Genomic DNA, 19,087 nt, shown 5'->3' with positions numbered 1-19,087 from the left:
AGGACCCTCAGCTGCAGGTCTGTTGGAGTTTGCTTGAAGTCCACTCCGGACCCTTTTTGCCTGGGTATCAGCAGCGGAGGCTGCAGAAGATAGAATATTGCAGAACAGCAAGTATTGCTGTCTGATTCTTGCTCTGGAAACTTCGTCTCAGGGGTGTACCCAGCCGTGAGAGGTGTGAGGTGTCAGTCTGCACCTAGTGGGGGATGTCTCCCAGTTAGGCTTCTTGGGGGTCAGGGACCCACTTGAGCAAGCAGTCTGTCCGTTCTCAGGTCTCAGCCTCCGTGCTGGGAGAACCACTGCTCCCTTCAGAGCTGTCAGACAGGGTCATTTACATCTGCAGACGTTTCTGCCGCTTTTTGTTTAGCTATGCCCTGTCCCCAGAGGTGGAGTCTACAGAAGCAGGCAGGCCTCCTTCAGCTGTGGTGTGGGCTCCACCCAATTCGAGCTTCCCAGTGGCTTTGTTCACCTACTTAAGCTTCAGCAATGGCGGGCGCCCCTCCCCCAGCCTCCCTGCTGCCTTGTGGTTAGATCTCAGACTGCTGTGCTAGCAATGAGGGAGGCTCCGTGGGCGTGGGACCCTCCAGGCCAGGTGTGGGGTATAATCTCCTGGTGTGCCTTTTGCTAAGACCCTTGGTAAAGCGCAGTATTAGGGTGGGAGTTACCCGCTTTTCCAGGTGTTGTGTGTCTCAATTTCCTTTGGCTAGGAAAAGGAATTCCCTTCCCCTTGCGCTTCCCAGGTGAGGCAATGCCTCGCCCTGCTTCAGGTCTCGCTGGTCGGGCTGCACCTGCGGACTAGCATTGACTGTCTCACACGCCCCAGTGAGATGAACCTGGTACCTCAGTTGAAAATGCAGAAATCACCCGTCTTCTGTGTCGCTCACGCTGGGAACTGGAGGCTGGAGCTGTTCCTATTCAGCCATCTTGGGCGCCCCCACTATTTTACATTCTTACCAGCAGTGCACGAGAGTTCCAATTTCTCCATATCCTTGCCAACACTTGTTTTGTTTTTTTGATGATAGCCATCTTAATGGGTATGTGAAGTGGTATCTCACTGTGGTTTTGATTTGCATTTTCCTAATGATTAGTGATGTTGAGTGTCTTTTCATGTGCTTATTGGCCATTCGTATATCTTCTTTGGAGAAATGTTCAGGTCCTGTGCCTGTTTTTAAATTGGGTTGTTTGGTTTTTTGGTTTGAATTTTGGGAGTTCTTATATTCTGGAAACTAACCCCCTTATCAGATACATGATTTGCAAATGTTTTCTTACATTCTGTAGGTTGCCTTTTCATTCTGTTGATGATATTTGATGTACAAAAGTGTTTAATTTTGATGTTTAATCTATTTTTTCTTTTATTGCCTATGCTTTTGGTGACAGTATTACATTTTTAAAGTGCTATACTTTGGGTGTGTTTAAATTTGGAGTGGGAGGGCATTTGTAATTTTATCTTTGTGGCATTACAATAATTTCTTACTATATAATCTGTTTAGTTCCTCAGTTTGTGGAGCAAAGACTACCACATGATTTGGATTTTATTTGGATCCTGAGTTTCATAGATCAAGTAGTGAGTTTAGATACTTACTGAGGGATTTAAATGAAAGTGTACCCAAATTTATTTAGTTGGTTAAATTGGGATAATGTTTAATGTATTTGCTAAATATATTTAACATTTTTCTGCTATTGAACTTATAAGCTCAAAAGTCACCATATATAATACCTTATACTGAGTTATTGAGCTTAAAAACAAATAGATGTCTGGATATCATCTTAAACTCTAGGACCTGTTATTTCTAATATTCTGGTTTCAATTTCCATTTCTGCATTACAAAACAATTTTATTTTACCTATCTCAAAATGACTTCTAAGCAACTCTGTTAATAACCTACCAGACTTAATCATTTGGCTCGGATATGTTTGGTGAAATTGCATCTGCCATTTTATCATGTTTTTGTTTTTATTTTGACAGGTTACCCAGTTGACAGGTTTCTCAGATCCTGTATATGCAGAAGCTTATGTTCACGTCAACCAATATGATATTGTCCTGGATGTACTCGTTGTGAACCAAACCAGTGATACTTTGCAGAATTGCACATTAGAATTAGCTACACTAGGTGAGGAAATTTATCATTCAGGAAAGAGATTGTCACATAGTAGATCTTTATGACAGATTAAGGGAGGTGCACAGGTTTCAGTATAAAAATTCTCTCTTGAGCCTTTTCTGACATTTTGAATCAAAGCTTAGTTTTTCATTTATCATTTAGTTCCCTTAAACTCCAGTTTTCTGAACCTCTTGTCATACTGACTTTTTTATGCTCTTGGCACATTCAGATGGATTCATTTAATAAGCTTAATATAGCAAATGTCAGTATTTCTAGATATAATACAAGCTGTTTAAGTCACAGATTGACCAGGTAGCTCACTTAGTTTATTTCTAATTGCTTCATTACAGAACTAAGTTATTTTCTGAATGCATAACTGTCAGATACCACATGTGACCAAAGTAATAAATCATATCACATTTAGCAATATGAGATGTATTTTTTTTTCTTAATAAAGACACATGAGTCAGACTGCTTACTTCCACATCCGGTTTTGAAGTTGGAAAATACAAAATTGTATATGGGAACAGTGCAGTACCCCCATCACATTTCATATGGCTTATGCAAGTACCCCCATCACATTTCATATGGCTTATGCAACAGTTAAGGAACTTCAAGATATCAAGGGGAAAACATACTTTTGCCCTGTTGTCCTCAGCATAGCTTGATGGCTGTATAAAAAAACATGTTTCTTAAGCATTTACAAGTCTTTTTGCAGATTGTTTTATCTTTCTTCATAATGAAATGTACAGTTTAAGACCTAAGCCTTTTGAGAAGTTTGCATTCATTCATTGAAACAAAATGACCCCAATCTCTACAAAAAAATGAAGAAAATTAGCCAGGTGTGGTGGGCCATTCCTGTAGTCCCAGCTACTCAGGAGGCTGAGGTAGGAGGATCGCTTGAGCCTGGAAGATCAAGGCTGTAGTGAGCTATGATCATGCAGTTATACTCCAGCCTAGGTAACAAAGCATGACCCTATCTCAAAATAAATAAATAAATGGTAGGCTCAAAGTATCCTCCCTTCCCACAAATTAAATATGGAATTACTCCGAGATGCCTATTACCTTGTAAAAGAAAAATATGCGTATCGATGGTGAATAATAAGGATGGTTAAGTGGTTTCTTTATTTTGTCCTCATTATATTTGATTCATACTCTTCTCATATTTGTCCTTATTTTCCTAGAAACTATTAAGCTGCATACATTTAAGGTTTTATGGTTAATGTGTGTGTGCGTGTGTGTGTGTATATATGTTTTTTTTTTAACCATATCCCAACTCTTTCAGGGGATCTGAAACTTGTGGAAAAGCCATCTCCTTTGACTCTTGCTCCTCATGATTTCGCAAATATTAAAGCTAACGTCAAAGTAGCATCAACAGAAAATGGAATAATTTTTGGTAATATAGGTAAGGTGCTGTTTTATGGCATGTAATGTTTGACTATTTTTACTGAAGAATTTCTATAGTGAGTAGCTGGGGACATTGTATGAGGAGAGGATCTAAATCCATTTATTCATAATTTATGAGACACTTTCTATGGTACCAGGCATTGTACTATGTTCTGGATGTACAGAAATGAACCAGATAGGGTCACTGTCCTCAAGAAACTGTTAGGCAAAAGGAGGAGCTAGCTAAGGCAATATATAATTGTAGTCCAATGCGATACAGGATGGTTTATATACTGTATGCTTTGAGGTTAAGAAAAAAAAAAAATCCTAACAGTGTGGAAGGCTTTATAAAGGAAGATGGTATATTATCAAAGGATAATATTTTACCTGAGTCATTTGTTGCTAGACACACAAGGGCATCTCAGACCTAGGGATTAGCTTGTATAGAGTCATTCAGTCAATAAGCTTATTTTATTGCAATTTCTGTCATAAGGATAGGGCTACCATGGTGAGGAACAAATAAGAGATTATGGTTGAGTAAGGGAAAACAGATACATAAAATAAATATGTGCAATATGTAATGGTAAGTGCTGTGAAAAAAATAAATAAGTATACCTGTACTAAGTAAGGTAGGAATCCATAAAGGGATTTGGTCAGTTCTCAGAGTGGTGGGGGATTGGGAGAAAAGGTTAGAAAAGGCTTCGTGGAGGAGCAAGTACTCAGTAGAAGACTACAGATAGACAAGGATGCAGTTAGAACAAATGCAAAATGATTTGATATACTTGGAGTTCAGAATGGGTTGGAGGATGATGGCAGGAAAAAAAATGAAGTTCGAAAGGTTAGTGGGAGCCATATTTTACTTGTCATGCTAAGGATTTCAGACTTTATCTGTGGAGAGAGGAAACACTGAGGAATTACAAATGAATGACTTATGGCCTTACATCTTTTTGCAACAGTACTATAGAAGATTGATTGGAAGAGGCAGGAAGATTAACTAGTAGACTATTATAGAAGCCCAAGTGAGAGATGACAGAGGACTTGAGCCAACACAGTAGTGGAATGGAGAGAAGGATGAATATAACGTTAAAGATATGGTTAATGATTGAAGAGGAAGTGGCTAGAGTAACCCTCAGATTTCCAGATTGGGTTTATTGGGTTGTTTATGTCATCACCAAAACAGGAAATTCAGGAGAGATGAACAAACTTTAGAGAGACATAATAGGTTAAATCTTGAGCAGGTTCGGTATTAAAGTGTCTAAAGATATTCAGGGACAGTTTGATGTGAGTCTGGGACACGAACAAGAGGTCTAACCTAGAGACAGGCTGGGTGTGGTGTAATCTCAGCACTTTGGGAGACAGAGGCAGGCGGATTACCTGAGGTCAGGAGTTCAAGACCAGCCTGGCAAACATGGCGAAACCCCATCTCTACTAAAAATACAAAATTAATTGGGCATAGTGGTGCACGCCTGTAGTCCCAGCTAACTCGGGAGGCTGAGGCAGGAGAATAGCTTGAACCTGTGAGACAGAGGTTCAGTGAGCCAAGATCACACCACTGCACTCCAGCCTAGACAACGGAGTGAGACTCCGTCTCAAAAATAAATAAATAAGTAAAAATAAACTAGAGATAAGTATTTGTTTAAAAGCCATAGGAATAGAAGAAATCACCTGGAGAGAGCATAAAGACTAAAAAGAGGGGAGATATGAAAACAGAATCCAAGCAAACAGCAACACTGAAAGCTTGGTCAAAGGAGAATCGCCTACAAAGGTATCTGAAGTGTGGTTAGAAAAGTAAGGAGAAACCTGAAGCTCCACAAGGTAAAATAACTTTAGTTATTAAAGTCTGAAAGAGAGGTCCTTTGGTTTTGGCTATTAGTGATTTTAAAACATTTCTTATGGGACATCTTGGTCATTGGTAGTAGGTTGAAGACTAAATACGACATGAAGAAATACAGGTAGTGTAGACTATTCTGAGTGTAGGAACTTGGCTTTGATAGAAATAAGAAAGGGCAGTACCAAGAAGAGAAGGCAAGAATGAGTGAGGATTTATTTTTTGAAGATAACGGAGAACTTCAAGTATTGTTATAGACTATAAGGGAAGAAAGTTGGTAGAGAATGGGAAAGTAAAGACATAAGAATGGAAGAGATAATGATTGGAGTGGGGTCCTGGACCAAAGCAGGAATCACAGATGGCAGGAAGTATTAATCTTGAAGAAAAGAGGCAGTACTTCTCTGATACGTATGAGAGGGAAGGATATGAGAGTGGATTCCAAGAGAGAGAGTTATTTTTAGATGTGGGGCTGAAATTAAAGGAGCTTATTCTTGGTAGCCTCAGTTTTCTCTGAAAGAGTGTAAGAATGTCAAGAAAGGAGCCTAGAAAGAGGAATGTAGGCTCCAATCAGATTATAACTCTCTACTTTGGAAGAGATGGTCATAGAAGCAAATACAGTCAGCCTTCTGTATCCTATCCATGGGTTCCACATCCATGTCTTCAACCAGCCACGAACTAAAAATATTTAAGAAATGAAAATGGATGGTTGTGTCTATACTGAACATATATAGACTTTTTTCCTTGTCATTATATCCTAAACAATACAGTGTAATTATTTACATAGCATTTATGTTGTATTAGGTACTATAAGTAAGCTAGAGATGATTTAAAATATATGAGATGATGTGTATAGGTTATGCAAATACTATGCCATTTAATATCAGGGACTTGAACATCTATAGATTTTGGTATCCATAGGGAGTCCTTGAAGCAATTCCCTGTTAATACTGAGGGATGAGTAATCTTGTATCATTAAGTAGTGTGGGTCAGCAATATTTATTCAAAAGTATTAGTTAAGCACCTCCTATGGGAACATCATCTACTTGTATATCCACTGCAGTGCCTAGTATGCTGCAACTGCTATGTAAGTACTCACTGAATTGAATTATTTGTTTAACCACAAAAAATAAAGTGTGCCAGAGTTTGAATCCTATCCCCACCACTTATCAGTTGTGTGGTCTGGAACAACTTACTTAACTTCTCTGTGCTTTCATTTCCTCTTATGTAAGATGGAAAATAATAATACTGTCAATAGAATTGATGGGAGTATTAAACAAGTAATATTTGGAAAGCATGCAGAATAGAGCACTGTACATAATAAGTATTATATAAACAATCTTATTGTTAATAGTGTAGTTATTTGGATATTTGGATATTAAGATTTTTTAAATTCAAGTTTGCCCCAGTGATTGCGAATCTTTTTGTATGTGTAATTGCAGTTTATGATGTCTCTGGAGCAGCAAGTGACAGAAATTGTGTGGTTCTCAGTGATATTCACATTGACATCATGGACTATATCCAGCCTGCAACTTGCACTGATGCAGAATTCCGTCAGATGTGGGCCGAATTTGAATGGGAAAACAAAGTTAGTCCTTGGGAGATTTTCTTATACTCCTTTATCTTTCGTCCTTTTGCCTGCTGTTGAGGAGTCTGCTAATAAAATTAATCTCGCTAAAAAAGTGTTTAACATGAAAAGCAAATAGTCTTTCAGTATCTGTTCTTGCAGATTAGCCTTAACTAAAAATCTTATAAGTAGTTTGGTAATTTGCTGTTATAAATTGATTAGCAGTTCTATAGCTAATCTGATAGGTTTAGACATTATAGATAATATTCCATCCCTTCTGTGTATGACCAAGAGTTTACCATTTTATCTAGTGCCCAAAAAAGGCTTTACAAAGTTCATGGTCTGTTGAGGAGCCTTGACTTTTATTAGAAATATTCTATATGAGGCTGGGCATATATCATGCCTGTAATCCCAGCACTTCGGGAGCCCAAGGCAGGGAGATTGCTCACGCTCAGGAGTTCTAGACCAGCCTGAGCAAAATGGTGAAACTTCATCTCTACAAAAAAGAAAAAAAATTAGCCCAGTGTGGTGGCGCATGCCTGTAGTCCCAGCTACTTCAGAGACTGAGGTGGGAGGATCACTTGAACATGGGAGGTTGAGGCTGCAGTGAGCTGAAATCATGCTACTGCACTCCAGCCTGGGTGACAGAGTGAGACCCTGTCTCAAAAAAAAAAGAAATATTCTGTGTGTTTCATACTGAATCTCTGTGAAGGTATCTTTATTGGGAAGTACTGATACCAACCTACAGCTTGTTGGATTTTATAGATGTTACTTAGTTTCTTGGTGTCTACTCTTTCCAACCTAAACAGTTGGAACGAGTTTTTAATAACACATACCAGTGATTCACAGCTTTCTCATAGTAAGATTTATGATCTCCTTGACTTTTTTTCCTCTCTACAGGTGACAGTTAACACCAATATGATTGATTTAAATGACTACTTACAGCACATATTAAAGTCAACCAATATGAAATGCCTGACTCCAGAAAAGGTAAAATTTGACTAGGAAATTCTGAAATCTGATGGAATAGTAGAGTAGGTTCCTGGCCTTCCTGTATTTCCTCTAGCACATTTTTGTTATTCAACATGCAGTGCCATTCTGGGGTGTCTAAAAGAGGTTATCCCATGGAATGTTTGAGTCTGCTTACCTCTTTCTATTGGAATATGCCGTCCTACTTTTTCCTAGTGCAGTGACCCAACCAAATAGATTAATTTTTTTTGTTTTCTTTTCAGTCTTCTCCCCCATTCAGCTAGAGGCACATTCTAAAATCGTTTATGCTGCGCATGGTGGCTCATTCCTGTGATCCTAGCACTTTGGGAGGCTGAGGCAGGCAGATCACCTGAGGCCATGAGTTTGAGACCAGCCTGGCCAATATGGTGAAACCCCGTCTCTACTAAAAATACAAAAATTACCCAGGCGTGATGCCGGATGCCTGTAATCCCAGCTACTTGGGAGATTGAGGCAGGAGAATCACCTGAACCCCAGGGGGTGGAGGTTGCAGTGAGCCAAGATCGCACCACTGCATTCCAACGTGGGCGACAGAGCGAAACTCTGTCTCAAAAAGATAAATTAAATAAAATCGTTTATTTGTAATACTGGATTAGAAAATGTCCATGAGCTCTTCCGTGGGCTCTGATTGTTAGTTAAAATATATGTGCTCTAATACTTTTTGCTGTGTTTGTGTGTGTATGAAAAAAACTAGAAAGAAAGAAAAATGAAGCTGGAGCTCTAAGGAACTTTTTTTCTTCATGTAAAATTTCTATAATGTTATAATATTCATTTTATAAATAAAATAATGTCTGCTACCAAACAGGTAGGTGTTAATTTATATATTAGTTTATTTAGCATATACTGAGTCCAACAAAAGTAGTCTCTTCCTTCATGGCACTTAAGGTCTGATATGGGAGGCAGTCAAGCACGTTAAGTAAACAATATATAAATACAAATCAGAATAAGAACTATTTAACGTCAGATTTATTGAGATATAATACACAGTAAAATTCACACTTTTTACATGTATAGTTGAGTTTTGACAAACTCATAAGATTGTGTAACCACCGCCACTTAAGTACTGTTTTAAGTGATAAATAGCCTATGGGGCCAGGCGTGGTGGCTCACATCTGTAATTCCAGCATTTTGGGAGGCCTAGGTGGGCAGATCACTTGAGGTCAGGAGTTCAAGACCAGCCTGGCCAAGGTGAAACCCAGTCTCTACTAAAAATACAAACATTAACCAGGTGTGGTGGTGCACGCCTGTAATCTCAGCTACTCGGGAGGGTGAGGCAGGAGAATCACTTGAACCTGGGAGGGGGAGGTTGCAGTGAGCTGAGATCACGCCACTGCACTCTAGCTCCAGCCTGGGCAACAGAGTGAGACTCTGTCTCAAGAAAGAAAAAAAAAAAAATCATCTATGCTGTTTTGCCTCTATGTAGGTATCTGGTAAAGTAATGAATTTACCACAAATTTTTTTTCAGGCCCTTTCTGGTTATTGTGGCTTTATGGCAGCCAACCTTTATGCTCGTTCCATATTTGGTGAAGATGCACTTGCAAATGTCAGCATTGAGAAGCCAATTCACCAGGGACCAGATGCTGCTGTTACTGGCCATATAAGAATTCGTGCAAAGAGTCAGGTAACAATTCCTTTTTTTTGAGAGCATCTCTGGACTGACAAGGGGGGAGGAATTTATGACTTTATTATTTTTATATGTAATATCTTTTTAGCATTACATGCATATACACATATAACAATAATATTATCTGAATAGAAGTATAACTTTTCTCATTAAAATTTCTCACCTTTTGGGCCCCTCATTCTGGGATATTTGCCTAAAACCAGATTGATTCCTATGGGGTGTTTGTGAAATGGGTTCTCTAGAATTTTTTGAAAGCCAAGGTATAAATCTAGTGACTAATTAGCCGGGCATGATAGCGCACACCTGTAATCCCAGCTACTCGGGAGGCTGAGGCAGGAGAATCCCTTGAACCCAGGAGGTGGAGGTTGCAGTGAGCCGAGATCTTGCCATTGCACTCCAGCCTGAGTGGCAGAGTAAGACTTCATCTCAAAAAAAAAAAAAAAAAAAAATCTAGTGACTGCTTGAAAATCTAGCACTAAAAGGTAATTAACCTAGCAAAGTTTTGGTGAGTCTGTTTGGTATGTCCTTGGTTTTATTGTTGATAATGGTGTCATTGAATCGGGGCTTAATAATATGGAATAACCTACTGATTGTACATAGTTTAAGTAATTATAAATATCTTCATTTTTCTTTACAGGGAATGGCCTTAAGTCTTGGAGATAAAATCAACTTGTCACAGAAGAAAACTAGTATATAAAAATAAAAAGTCCTTGAAGCTTTACAGTTAATTTAGGTATGGGCTTACTGGACTCCAACATCTTTTTTACTCTTTCATGCTTATATGTTACATAGAATCTGAGTTCATGCTGAATGCATTTCAGTCAATAATTTATAGCCTTTCCCTTAAATCAAGATTGAGTTTAAAATTATAGTTTGTCTTTTGTCGTAACAGTTCTGAATGCTATCCTCAAAGTATATAATATTTCTCTCATGTACCAAGACCCTTTTCACAGTACAATAAACAGATCTATTCATACATTTTTGTTATTTTATAAATAAATGATTACATAATTTTAGTTATGTGACAATGGATTTCTTTTAGTTGGGTTATAAATTTCTCATACAAATTTAAATTACTGAGTTGTGAATATATGCAGCTTTATTAAGAGAATTTACAAATTCAATGATATAAAATAAGGTAGGCCTTGATTCACTTGGTTGTTTTTTACTTACTTAATATTCAAACATTGCTATCCCTAAAAATGCATTATGTTTTGAAGGGATTTTCTCTCAAATTTAGCTCCAGGGAGAAGGTATCAAAATAACTTGAGAAAAACAGATCGCCCTACACTTTAAAGAAGTATTATGTACCCTGACTGAAACAGACATACTGTTCTTTTTTTTTTTTTTTTTTTTTTTTTTTGAGACAGAGTTTCGCTCTTTTTGCCCAGGCTGGAGTGCAATGGTGCGATCTCAGCTCACCTCAACCTCCGCCTCCCGGGTTCAAGCGATTCTCCTGCCTCAGACTCTCGAGTAGCTGGGATTACAGGCATGTGCCACCATGCCTGGCTAATTTTTGTATTTTTTAATTAGAGATGGGGTTTCTGCATGTTGGTCAGGCTGGTCTTGAACTCCCGACCTCAGGTGATCCACCCACCTCAGCCTCCCAAAGTGCTGGGATTACAGGCGTGAGCCACCGCACCCAGCTGACATACTGTTCTTAATTATCCTGAATCACAGTGAAGAGTAGAGATAATCCAAAATAGATTTTTTTAATCATTCACACTTAGTTTGGGGTGTTCTACGTTTGTTAGGAATTAAACTGGTTCTAACCAATTACTGAAGCTGGTACTGGGAGGATTCAACTAGAGAGGATTCAAAAAGCTGCCTTTTTAAACTCTTTGCCTCTGTGCCTTACTCATTCCTGTCCTTTTCCTCACTTCACACTAGGGCTGGGTACCATCACACTGCAGTATAATTCCAAATGCATTTGCAAGCTAACTTTCCCAGAGTCTGATTGTGCTTTCCTTTTGGCCTTTACCTTCATTGGAGGTGATTGAGGTAGTCTGATTTTTTAGCTAAGTCTAAACCTAAGACTATTATTTATCTACCAGCTAGGCTTCAGGCTGCATTCCCTATGAGTCCTTAGACAAGCTTAGCCTGTGAAAAACTGAAAGCAGCATCTCCTATTTCAATAAGAATGAAATGATTGGTTTGGATTATAAAGAGATTGATACCTTGTATGATGTCATAAACTGTGAAGCCACTTGCTTTTAAAAAAAAAGAGAAAGAGCCCCCTCTTTTCCTTTCTCCGCCATCGTGGTGTGATCTTGCCTCCACTTCTTGCCATGTCTTCTCACAAGACTTGCAGGATTAAGCGATTCCTGGCCAAGAAACAAAAGCAAAATCGTCCCATTCCCCAGTGGATTCGGATGAAAACTGGAAATAAAATAAGGTACAACTCCAACCAGAGACATTGGAGAAGAACCAAGCTGGGTCTATAAGGAATTGCACATGAGATGGCACATATATTTGTGCTGTCTGAAGGTCACGATCACATTACCATATCAAACTGAAAATGTCACCAGTCTCTGGAGAGTTCGATGTATTTTCCTCTCTGAATCTATTATGAATGCGTTGGTTGGCTGGGTTCAGTAATAAATATGTGAGGCCTTTCATTTAAAAAAAAAAAAAAGAAAGAAAGAAAAAAAGCCTAGAAGATTACAGGGCATTTGAGATTCCAGAGCACTGAGATCTTAGAAAAAAGCCAGGGCCTATCAAATGGGAAAGATATACTGGAAATGCAGAGAAGGGATGTCTATTCAAGGGTAGAGATTTGCAATGAGAGCGAAGGAGCCGGTGCAACTTTGTTTGGATTAGATCATCATTTCCCAAACTCTGTTTTACTGAACATTGGCTTCCTTAGATGTCATTAGATACTCTGAGTGAAAAAGTAATTCCATAGTCAAATAAGTTGGGGAAAAGCTTCAAACTGTCCTGCACTGGAGATTCACGATGCACATTAGCATACCAGAGATTTCTGATTCTGATCTCGGATTCTGAGACGAAAGCAGATTAGTTTGGTTTAACCCAGTATATCCTAACCTTACTTTACCAGGGAATCCTTTTTCCATGACCTATTGGCAATATATGGGACAGGAAAAGTGACTTAGCATGTTCATGATATTAGTGTTGTAATCCCAGTCAACCAGTATCACATTTCAAATCTGAAGGAATTATGCCTGTGTACATCCTAGAATATATCTCTGTTGATAACTGTTAGAAAGTTGCCTGCCTGACATACTCGGGCCATTTTTGTGGGAATCAGATTGCCTCACATTGCTATTTTCTTAAATTCATAAATAAGGAGAACAAAGAGAAGTTAACACAGTTGTCAGATACATTAAACTGTTTACTTCATTAGCATTTCATTAGCTTTGTGCATAATACGAACTGAACTGGATAGCAGCACATTGTTGAGAGAGGCTGTTTACGCTATGCCGTATTTAGGATATACATTTAAGAGTAGTAGCTGTTCACATTATAAGATACCATATAATTAGGACCATGATGTCTGGTAAGGGAATAAACATTATTCAATACCAAATGAAAGCTTAATATATTAATGTTTTGAATATGGATAAACCTGTAAAACTTACAAGAGAATTAAATGGCTTACATTGCACTGTCACAACACTAGAGGGAGCTCTATGCAGTGATTTTTTTTCATTTTGCAATTAGAAGTGATTGGCACTTTGATTTGTTTTATAAGAAGAAAAAGGGGCAAGTGTGGTGACTGGCGCCTGTAATCCCAACACTTTGGGAGGCCAAGGCTGGAGGGTGGATTGAGGCCAGGAATTCAAAACCAACCTGGGCAACATAGTTGAGACCCTGTCTCTACAAAAAAAAAATTTACAAATTAACCTGGTATGGTGGCATGTGCCTGAGAGGCTGAATCAGGAGAAATTCTCAGGACCAGGAGTTCAAGGCTGCAGTGAGCTATGATTCTGGCACTGTAGTCCATCCTGGGTGACAGGGTGAGACGCCCTGTCTTTTAAAACAAATTTCAATTTTTTTTTAAAGGAGCCTGGTCATGGTGGCTTATGCCTGTAATCTCAACACTTTGGGAGGCCAAGGTGGGAGGATCACTTGCGCCCTGGAGTTCAAGACCAGCCTGGGCAACAAAGAGATCCCCCCCATCAAAAAAAAAAAAATTAAGAAAAAGCAAGATTATTTTTCTTTTTTTTAACTTTTTTTTTCCTTTGAGACAGAGTCTGGCTCTGTCACCAGGCTGGAGTGCAGTGGCACAATCTCGGCTCACTGCAACCTCCCTGGTTCAAGCAATTGTCCTGCCTCAGCCTCCTGAGTAGCTGGGACTACAGGCGTGTGCCACCACGTCCATTATTTATTTATTTTGTGTGTGTGTGGTTTTCTTTTTAATTATCTTCAGTCTTGTGATCACACATAATTTTAAAATTTGTGTGTATCTCCGCTCCTTTAATCCTTTTAAGTTGGCAAAAGCACCATTCCCAATCACAAATACACAGTTCTACAGTTTTATGTTTCTGAATGGCTGTTTAAAGACAATCCTAAATTATAACTTAGTTTGACTTAGACTGTAAAGAATTCAAGAGTGAAGTTTAACTTGCTACTATTTTAAAAGCATATGACCTTACAGATTTATAAGATGTGAGAAGTGTTGAATGATCTTTAATATTACATATAAACCATACTAAAATGCCTTTCAATAAGTAAAAGGAACCATTTTAAATACAGGGAATTATAATTAGATTGGCATCGTTAAGGCCAAAACTCTAGACATTGCTACCTTATTTATCTTCAACCCTTGCCTTTAAGAGGCAAATGAACACAAAACACAGGTGAATCTTGCTTGGTTCTGAGACAGTGAAGGAATTTCCCCAGTATTTAAATATATTCACATAACCAGGTATATAAATCTAAATATAAAACCAATCTCCAGTAAGTTTTAAGACGGCACTCACCATCTTTGTGAAAAGTTGAACATTAATAACAAAGTCTAATCATATCTTTAGAAGGGGTAAACAGTGATAGCATTTACTGAATTGGAATTACTGTTAAAATTCAAAAACTGAAATATTCATTTAACCACAAGCCAGTCTTAGTTTTAAATCAGGACTGCCCAACAAAATATTCTGTCAATCATTCATGATCTGAATTCTGGTGTATGAGATCTATTAAAGTATGGTACACATAAAAAAGTCATGAGACATTTGTAATAAATAAGGCAGTGGCCAATTATTACTCATTAGTAGCTTTTTTGAGATAAGCTATCAAGTCTGCCCTTTCTTCCTTCTTCTTAAGGCTGACAAAGATCATTTTTGTTCCAGGGATGTACTTCTTGGGATTCTCCAAATATTCCATCAGTGTATCCTCTCCCCAGGTGATGCCTTTGTTCTTATTGGCGGCTGTGTAAGAGTATCCAGGGGCCTGACCTGTCTTCCTCCCGAAGAGACCATGGAGATTTGGCCCAGTCTTGTGCTTGCCTCCCTTTTCAACGGTGTGGCACTAGGAATACTTCATAATAAAAATCTTCTTGCCTTTCTCAACATCACCCATAATTAATTCTCTTTTTAGTCGCTGGCGCAACGAAGATTCCCGCTCCGGAGCAGGACATCCCCACTCTCTCATTTTTATATATTTTTAGTAGAGATGGGGTTTCACCATGTTGGCCAGGATGGTCTCAATCTCAACCTCGTGATCTGCCCACCTCGGCCTCCCGAAGTGCTGGGATTACAGGTGTGAGACACAGCACCTGGCCTTTTTTTTTTTTTTTTTTTTTTTTTTTTGAGACAGGGTCTGGCAGTGGTGCGATCTCGGCTCACTGCAACCTCCACCTCTCTCACCTCATCCTCCCAAGTAGCTGGGACCACAGGCATATGCCATGATGCCCAGCTAATTTTTGTATTTTTTGTAGAGAGAGTTTTGCCATGTTGCCCAGGCTGGTCTCAAGCTCCTGAGCTCAAGCAATCCATCCACATTGGCCTCCCAAAGTTTTGGGATTACAGGGGTGAGCCACTGCACCTGGCTATTTTTCTATTTGCAAGGTAATTAATAAATGAGAACAAAGAGAAGGAAGTTAATATCGTTGGCAGATACATCAAGTTCTTTACTTACTAATAGAAAACTTGCTTTTTCTTCTTTTAAAAACAACTTCAGTCCAGGCACGATGGCTTACACCTGTAATCCCAACACTTTGGGAGGCTGAGGCAGGCAGATGGCATGAGCTTAGGGGTTTAAGACCAGCCTGGGCAACATGGCAAAACCCTGTCTCGACAAAAAATACAAAACTTAGCCGGGCATGGTAGCATGCACCTGTAGTCCCAGCTACTCAGGAGGCTGAGGTAGGAGGACTGATAAGGCCCAGGAGGTCAAGGCTGTAGTGAGCTGTGATCATGCCGCTGCATTCCAGCCTGGGCAGCAGAGTGAGACCCTGTCTCAGAAAAACAACAACAAAAAAATGCCAAGTTGATAGTGATATTTTGCTACCTGTCAGAAACTTTTCTAGTTAAGTGAGAAATAATGTGGGAGACAAAAAGTCATTTTAGGGATATCAGAAAGGTAAGAGAACCAAAATATACTATCTTTAGAAACTCAGTATCAGAGGTGAAATATTTCTGCTATGTATTGGGTAAAGTAAGTAGTTTAATTTGTGACTTGTTCCTTCCACATTGATGAATGTTCCAGTCAGCTAATAATGTATAGCCTTTCTCTTAAATCAAGATTGAGTTAAAATTATAGTTTGTCTTTTAACAGTTCTGAATGCTGTCCTCAAAACGGTTAGGGATACCAGCTCCCTGCCTTACTTTCCTCTCCCAGATTCTCAGTACACCATCAATGTTACCTGTCCCCAGCTCCATTCTCTACCTCCAGGATCTCAGGAACCTACAGAAGTAACCAGGTGTGATGCAGAAGTTCAGTTTAGAATTAGGAAAGTATGGAATCACATCTGCTAGTTATGTGCTATGTAGTCTCAGGCAATGGTAAATAGCTAACTTAGTGCTTACTTGTGCTGGGTATAACCATGAATGCTTTTTCCATGACATTTACAGTGTTCACAATGACACTCTAAGGCAAATACTGTTAATATCGTCATTTAAAGATGATGATTACAGTCTTACAAGAGGTTAAGTCACTTATTCAAGGTTTAATAGTAAGAGATGAACTCAGATATAAAGCCAGGGCATCTGACACTAAAGCCCTTGTAACTAGTCACACATTGCCACCACAGCTTAATAAATTGTACCTCAGTTTCCTCATTTGTAAGGTGCTTTTAACATGTATTTCACAGAGGTGATATGAAAATGAAATGATATAATGTATTTATTATGAATATTTGGCACACAGTAGATGCTCATCAGTAAGTATTCATTCCATTTCTTCCTGTATTGACCTTCCTTACCTTACAGAGAAGACTGAACCCTGTTCTCATTATCTTTATACTTCCCTCAGAATTTAGGTCTTCATTTTACACAGTAACTGACTTAAAAGAATCTTCATGTCTTGAGAATTATTTGATTGAGGTATCATTGACCCCTTGACTTTGTAACTATTTGTTGTGTAGTTTTTTGTTTTTTGTTTTTAGACGGAGTTTCACTCTTGTTGCCCAGGCTGGAGTGCAGTGGTGCGATCTCAGCTCACCGCAACCTCTGCCTTGCCGGTTCAAGCGATTCTCCTGCCTCGGCCTCCTGAGTAGCTGGGAGAACAGGCGCCTGCCACCATACCTATCTAATTTTTGGATTATTAATAGAGATGGGATTTCTCCATGTTGGTCAGGCTGGTCTCGAACTCCTGACCTCAGGTGATCCACCCGCTTCAGCCTCCCAAAGTGCTGGGATTACAGGTGTGAGCCACAGTGCCCAGTCTGTTGTGTAGTTTTTTTAAATAAGCTCTGGGCACTTTTGCCTATCAACTATTGTTAGCTAAACGTGATTGTCATAACCCATGTTCCTCATGTGATAGATCATCTATGATGAACATACTGGCTTTGTTTGCTTTCAGAATGACAATCAAATGACTAGTTCTTTAAAAATGAGCCCAGAGATATGTGCATCCAGGTTACAGTAACCGTGTGATGTTTAGGGGTTGCTCACTGTGATCAAAAGTCACTTCTAATAATCTGACCACTTCCTCTTTTATTTTCTCCATCTAGCAATGGCAGAATCTCTGAGAAGTCAGTCATGCAGTGACAAAAGAATGCAAGTGGGATTTGTGTCTTTTATCTGGGCTCTGTATATAATTATAGGATTCTGAGAAAAATTTGCATTGTATGTATTTTTGAATAATTGTATGTGGAATAATTGTATTAGGGTCCTCTAGAGAGACAGACTAATAGGATCTAATAGGATATGTATGTAAAGGGGAGTTTATAAAGTATTAACTCACATGATCACATGGTCCCACAATAGGCTGTTTGCAAGCTGAGGAGCAAGGAAAGCCAGTCTGAGTCCCAAAACTGAAGAACTGAAGAGTCTGATGTTCGAGGGCAGGAAGAGTCCTGCAGTCCAACAGTCCTCCAGTCCTGCAGTCCTCCAGTCCAGCACTGGAGAAAGATGTAGGCTGGAAGGCTAGGCCAGTCTAGTCCAGTCTTATCTTGTCTTTTTGGTTTTTTTGTTTTTTTTGAAACGGAGTCTCTCTCTGTCACCCAGGCTGGAGTGCAGTGGCACAATCTCGGCTCACCGCAAGCTCCACCTCCTGGGTTCATGCCATACTCCTGCTTCAGCCTCCCCAGTAACTGGGACTATAGAGGCCCACCACCACTCCTGGCTAATTTTTTTTTATTTTTAGTAGAGACAAGGTTTCACTGTGTTAGCCAGGATGGTCTCGATCTCCTGACCTTGTGATCAGCCCACCCCGACCTCCCAAAGTGCTGAGATTACAGGTGTAAGCCACCGCACCCGGCCTTTTTTTGTTTGTTTTGAGATGGAGTTTTGCGCTTGTTGCCCAGGCTGGAGTGCCATTGCATGATCTCAGCTCACTGCAACCTCTGCCTCCCAGGTTCAAATGATTCTCTTGCCTCAGCCTCCCGAGTAGCTGAGATTGCAGGCGCCCACCACCACGCCAAGCTAATTTTTTGCATTTCCAGTAGAGATGGGGTTTCACCGTGTTGGCCAGGCTGGTCTCTAACTTGTGATGTCAGGTGATCCACCTGCCTCAACCTCCCAAAGTGCTGAGATTAGAGGCATGAGCCACTGCACCCGGCCTCAGTCTAGTCTTTTCACGTTCTTCTGACTGCTTTATATTCTAGCCACACTGGCAGCTGATTAGATGGTGCCCACCCAGATTAAGAGTGGTCTGCCTTTCCCAATCCACTGACTAAAATGTTAATCTCCTCTGGCAACACCCTCACAGACACACCCAGGATCAATACTTTGCATCCTTCAATCAAGTTGACACTCAGTATTAACCATCACAGTTGTAAAACCAACAAAATACACAAATGGCATGCAGCATGGTGGACTGAAAGAGTCTTGAATGAATTTTTCTAAATCTATTCTCAATTCACTAAGTAGCTTTGTGAAAACAGACAGATGTCTCTGGGCCTATGTCCTTATCTGTAAAATGAAACAATTCAGTTAACTGACTTTCTGGCTTTCTGGCTT

General features: G+C 39.5%; 1 protein-coding gene and 1 pseudogene across 6 annotated transcripts in view; one reads left to right on the top strand and one right to left on the bottom strand.

Moving 5' to 3' along the window:
* Positions 1-14,958, top strand: part of COPB1 (coatomer protein complex subunit beta 1) — a 54,287-nt gene extending 39,329 nt beyond the window's left edge. For 3 of the 5 annotated variants that reach the window (XM_010388379.2, XM_010388382.2, XM_010388383.2), the window contains 6 exons: positions 1,964-2,108; positions 3,382-3,501; positions 6,750-6,895; positions 7,775-7,864; positions 9,348-9,503; positions 10,144-10,526. In XM_010388379.2, the coding sequence (XP_010386681.1) occupies positions 1,964-2,108; positions 3,382-3,501; positions 6,750-6,895; positions 7,775-7,864; positions 9,348-9,503; positions 10,144-10,203 (717 nt within the window). In that variant the 3' untranslated portion in view covers positions 10,204-10,526. Of the gene's footprint in view, positions 1-1,963; positions 2,109-3,381; positions 3,502-6,749; positions 6,896-7,774; positions 7,865-9,347; positions 9,504-10,143; positions 10,527-14,815 lie in introns of those variants that run through there. The other 2 variants (XM_010388381.2, XM_010388380.2) reach the window with 2 other exon arrangements.
* LOC115893529 lies at positions 14,143-15,044 on the bottom strand (annotated as a pseudogene). Its single transcript, XR_004053560.1, has one exon. The product of XR_004053560.1 is annotated as a cytochrome c-like (transcript).
* Between the last annotated feature and the right edge of the window lie 4,043 nt (positions 15,045-19,087).

This window comes from Rhinopithecus roxellana, chromosome 15, assembly GCF_007565055.1.
Source record: "Rhinopithecus roxellana isolate Shanxi Qingling chromosome 15, ASM756505v1, whole genome shotgun sequence".
Taxonomy (NCBI): Eukaryota; Metazoa; Chordata; class Mammalia; order Primates; family Cercopithecidae; genus Rhinopithecus; species Rhinopithecus roxellana.
Note: the sequence above shows the minus strand (reverse complement) of the source record. Positions and strands in the feature narration are given on the sequence as shown.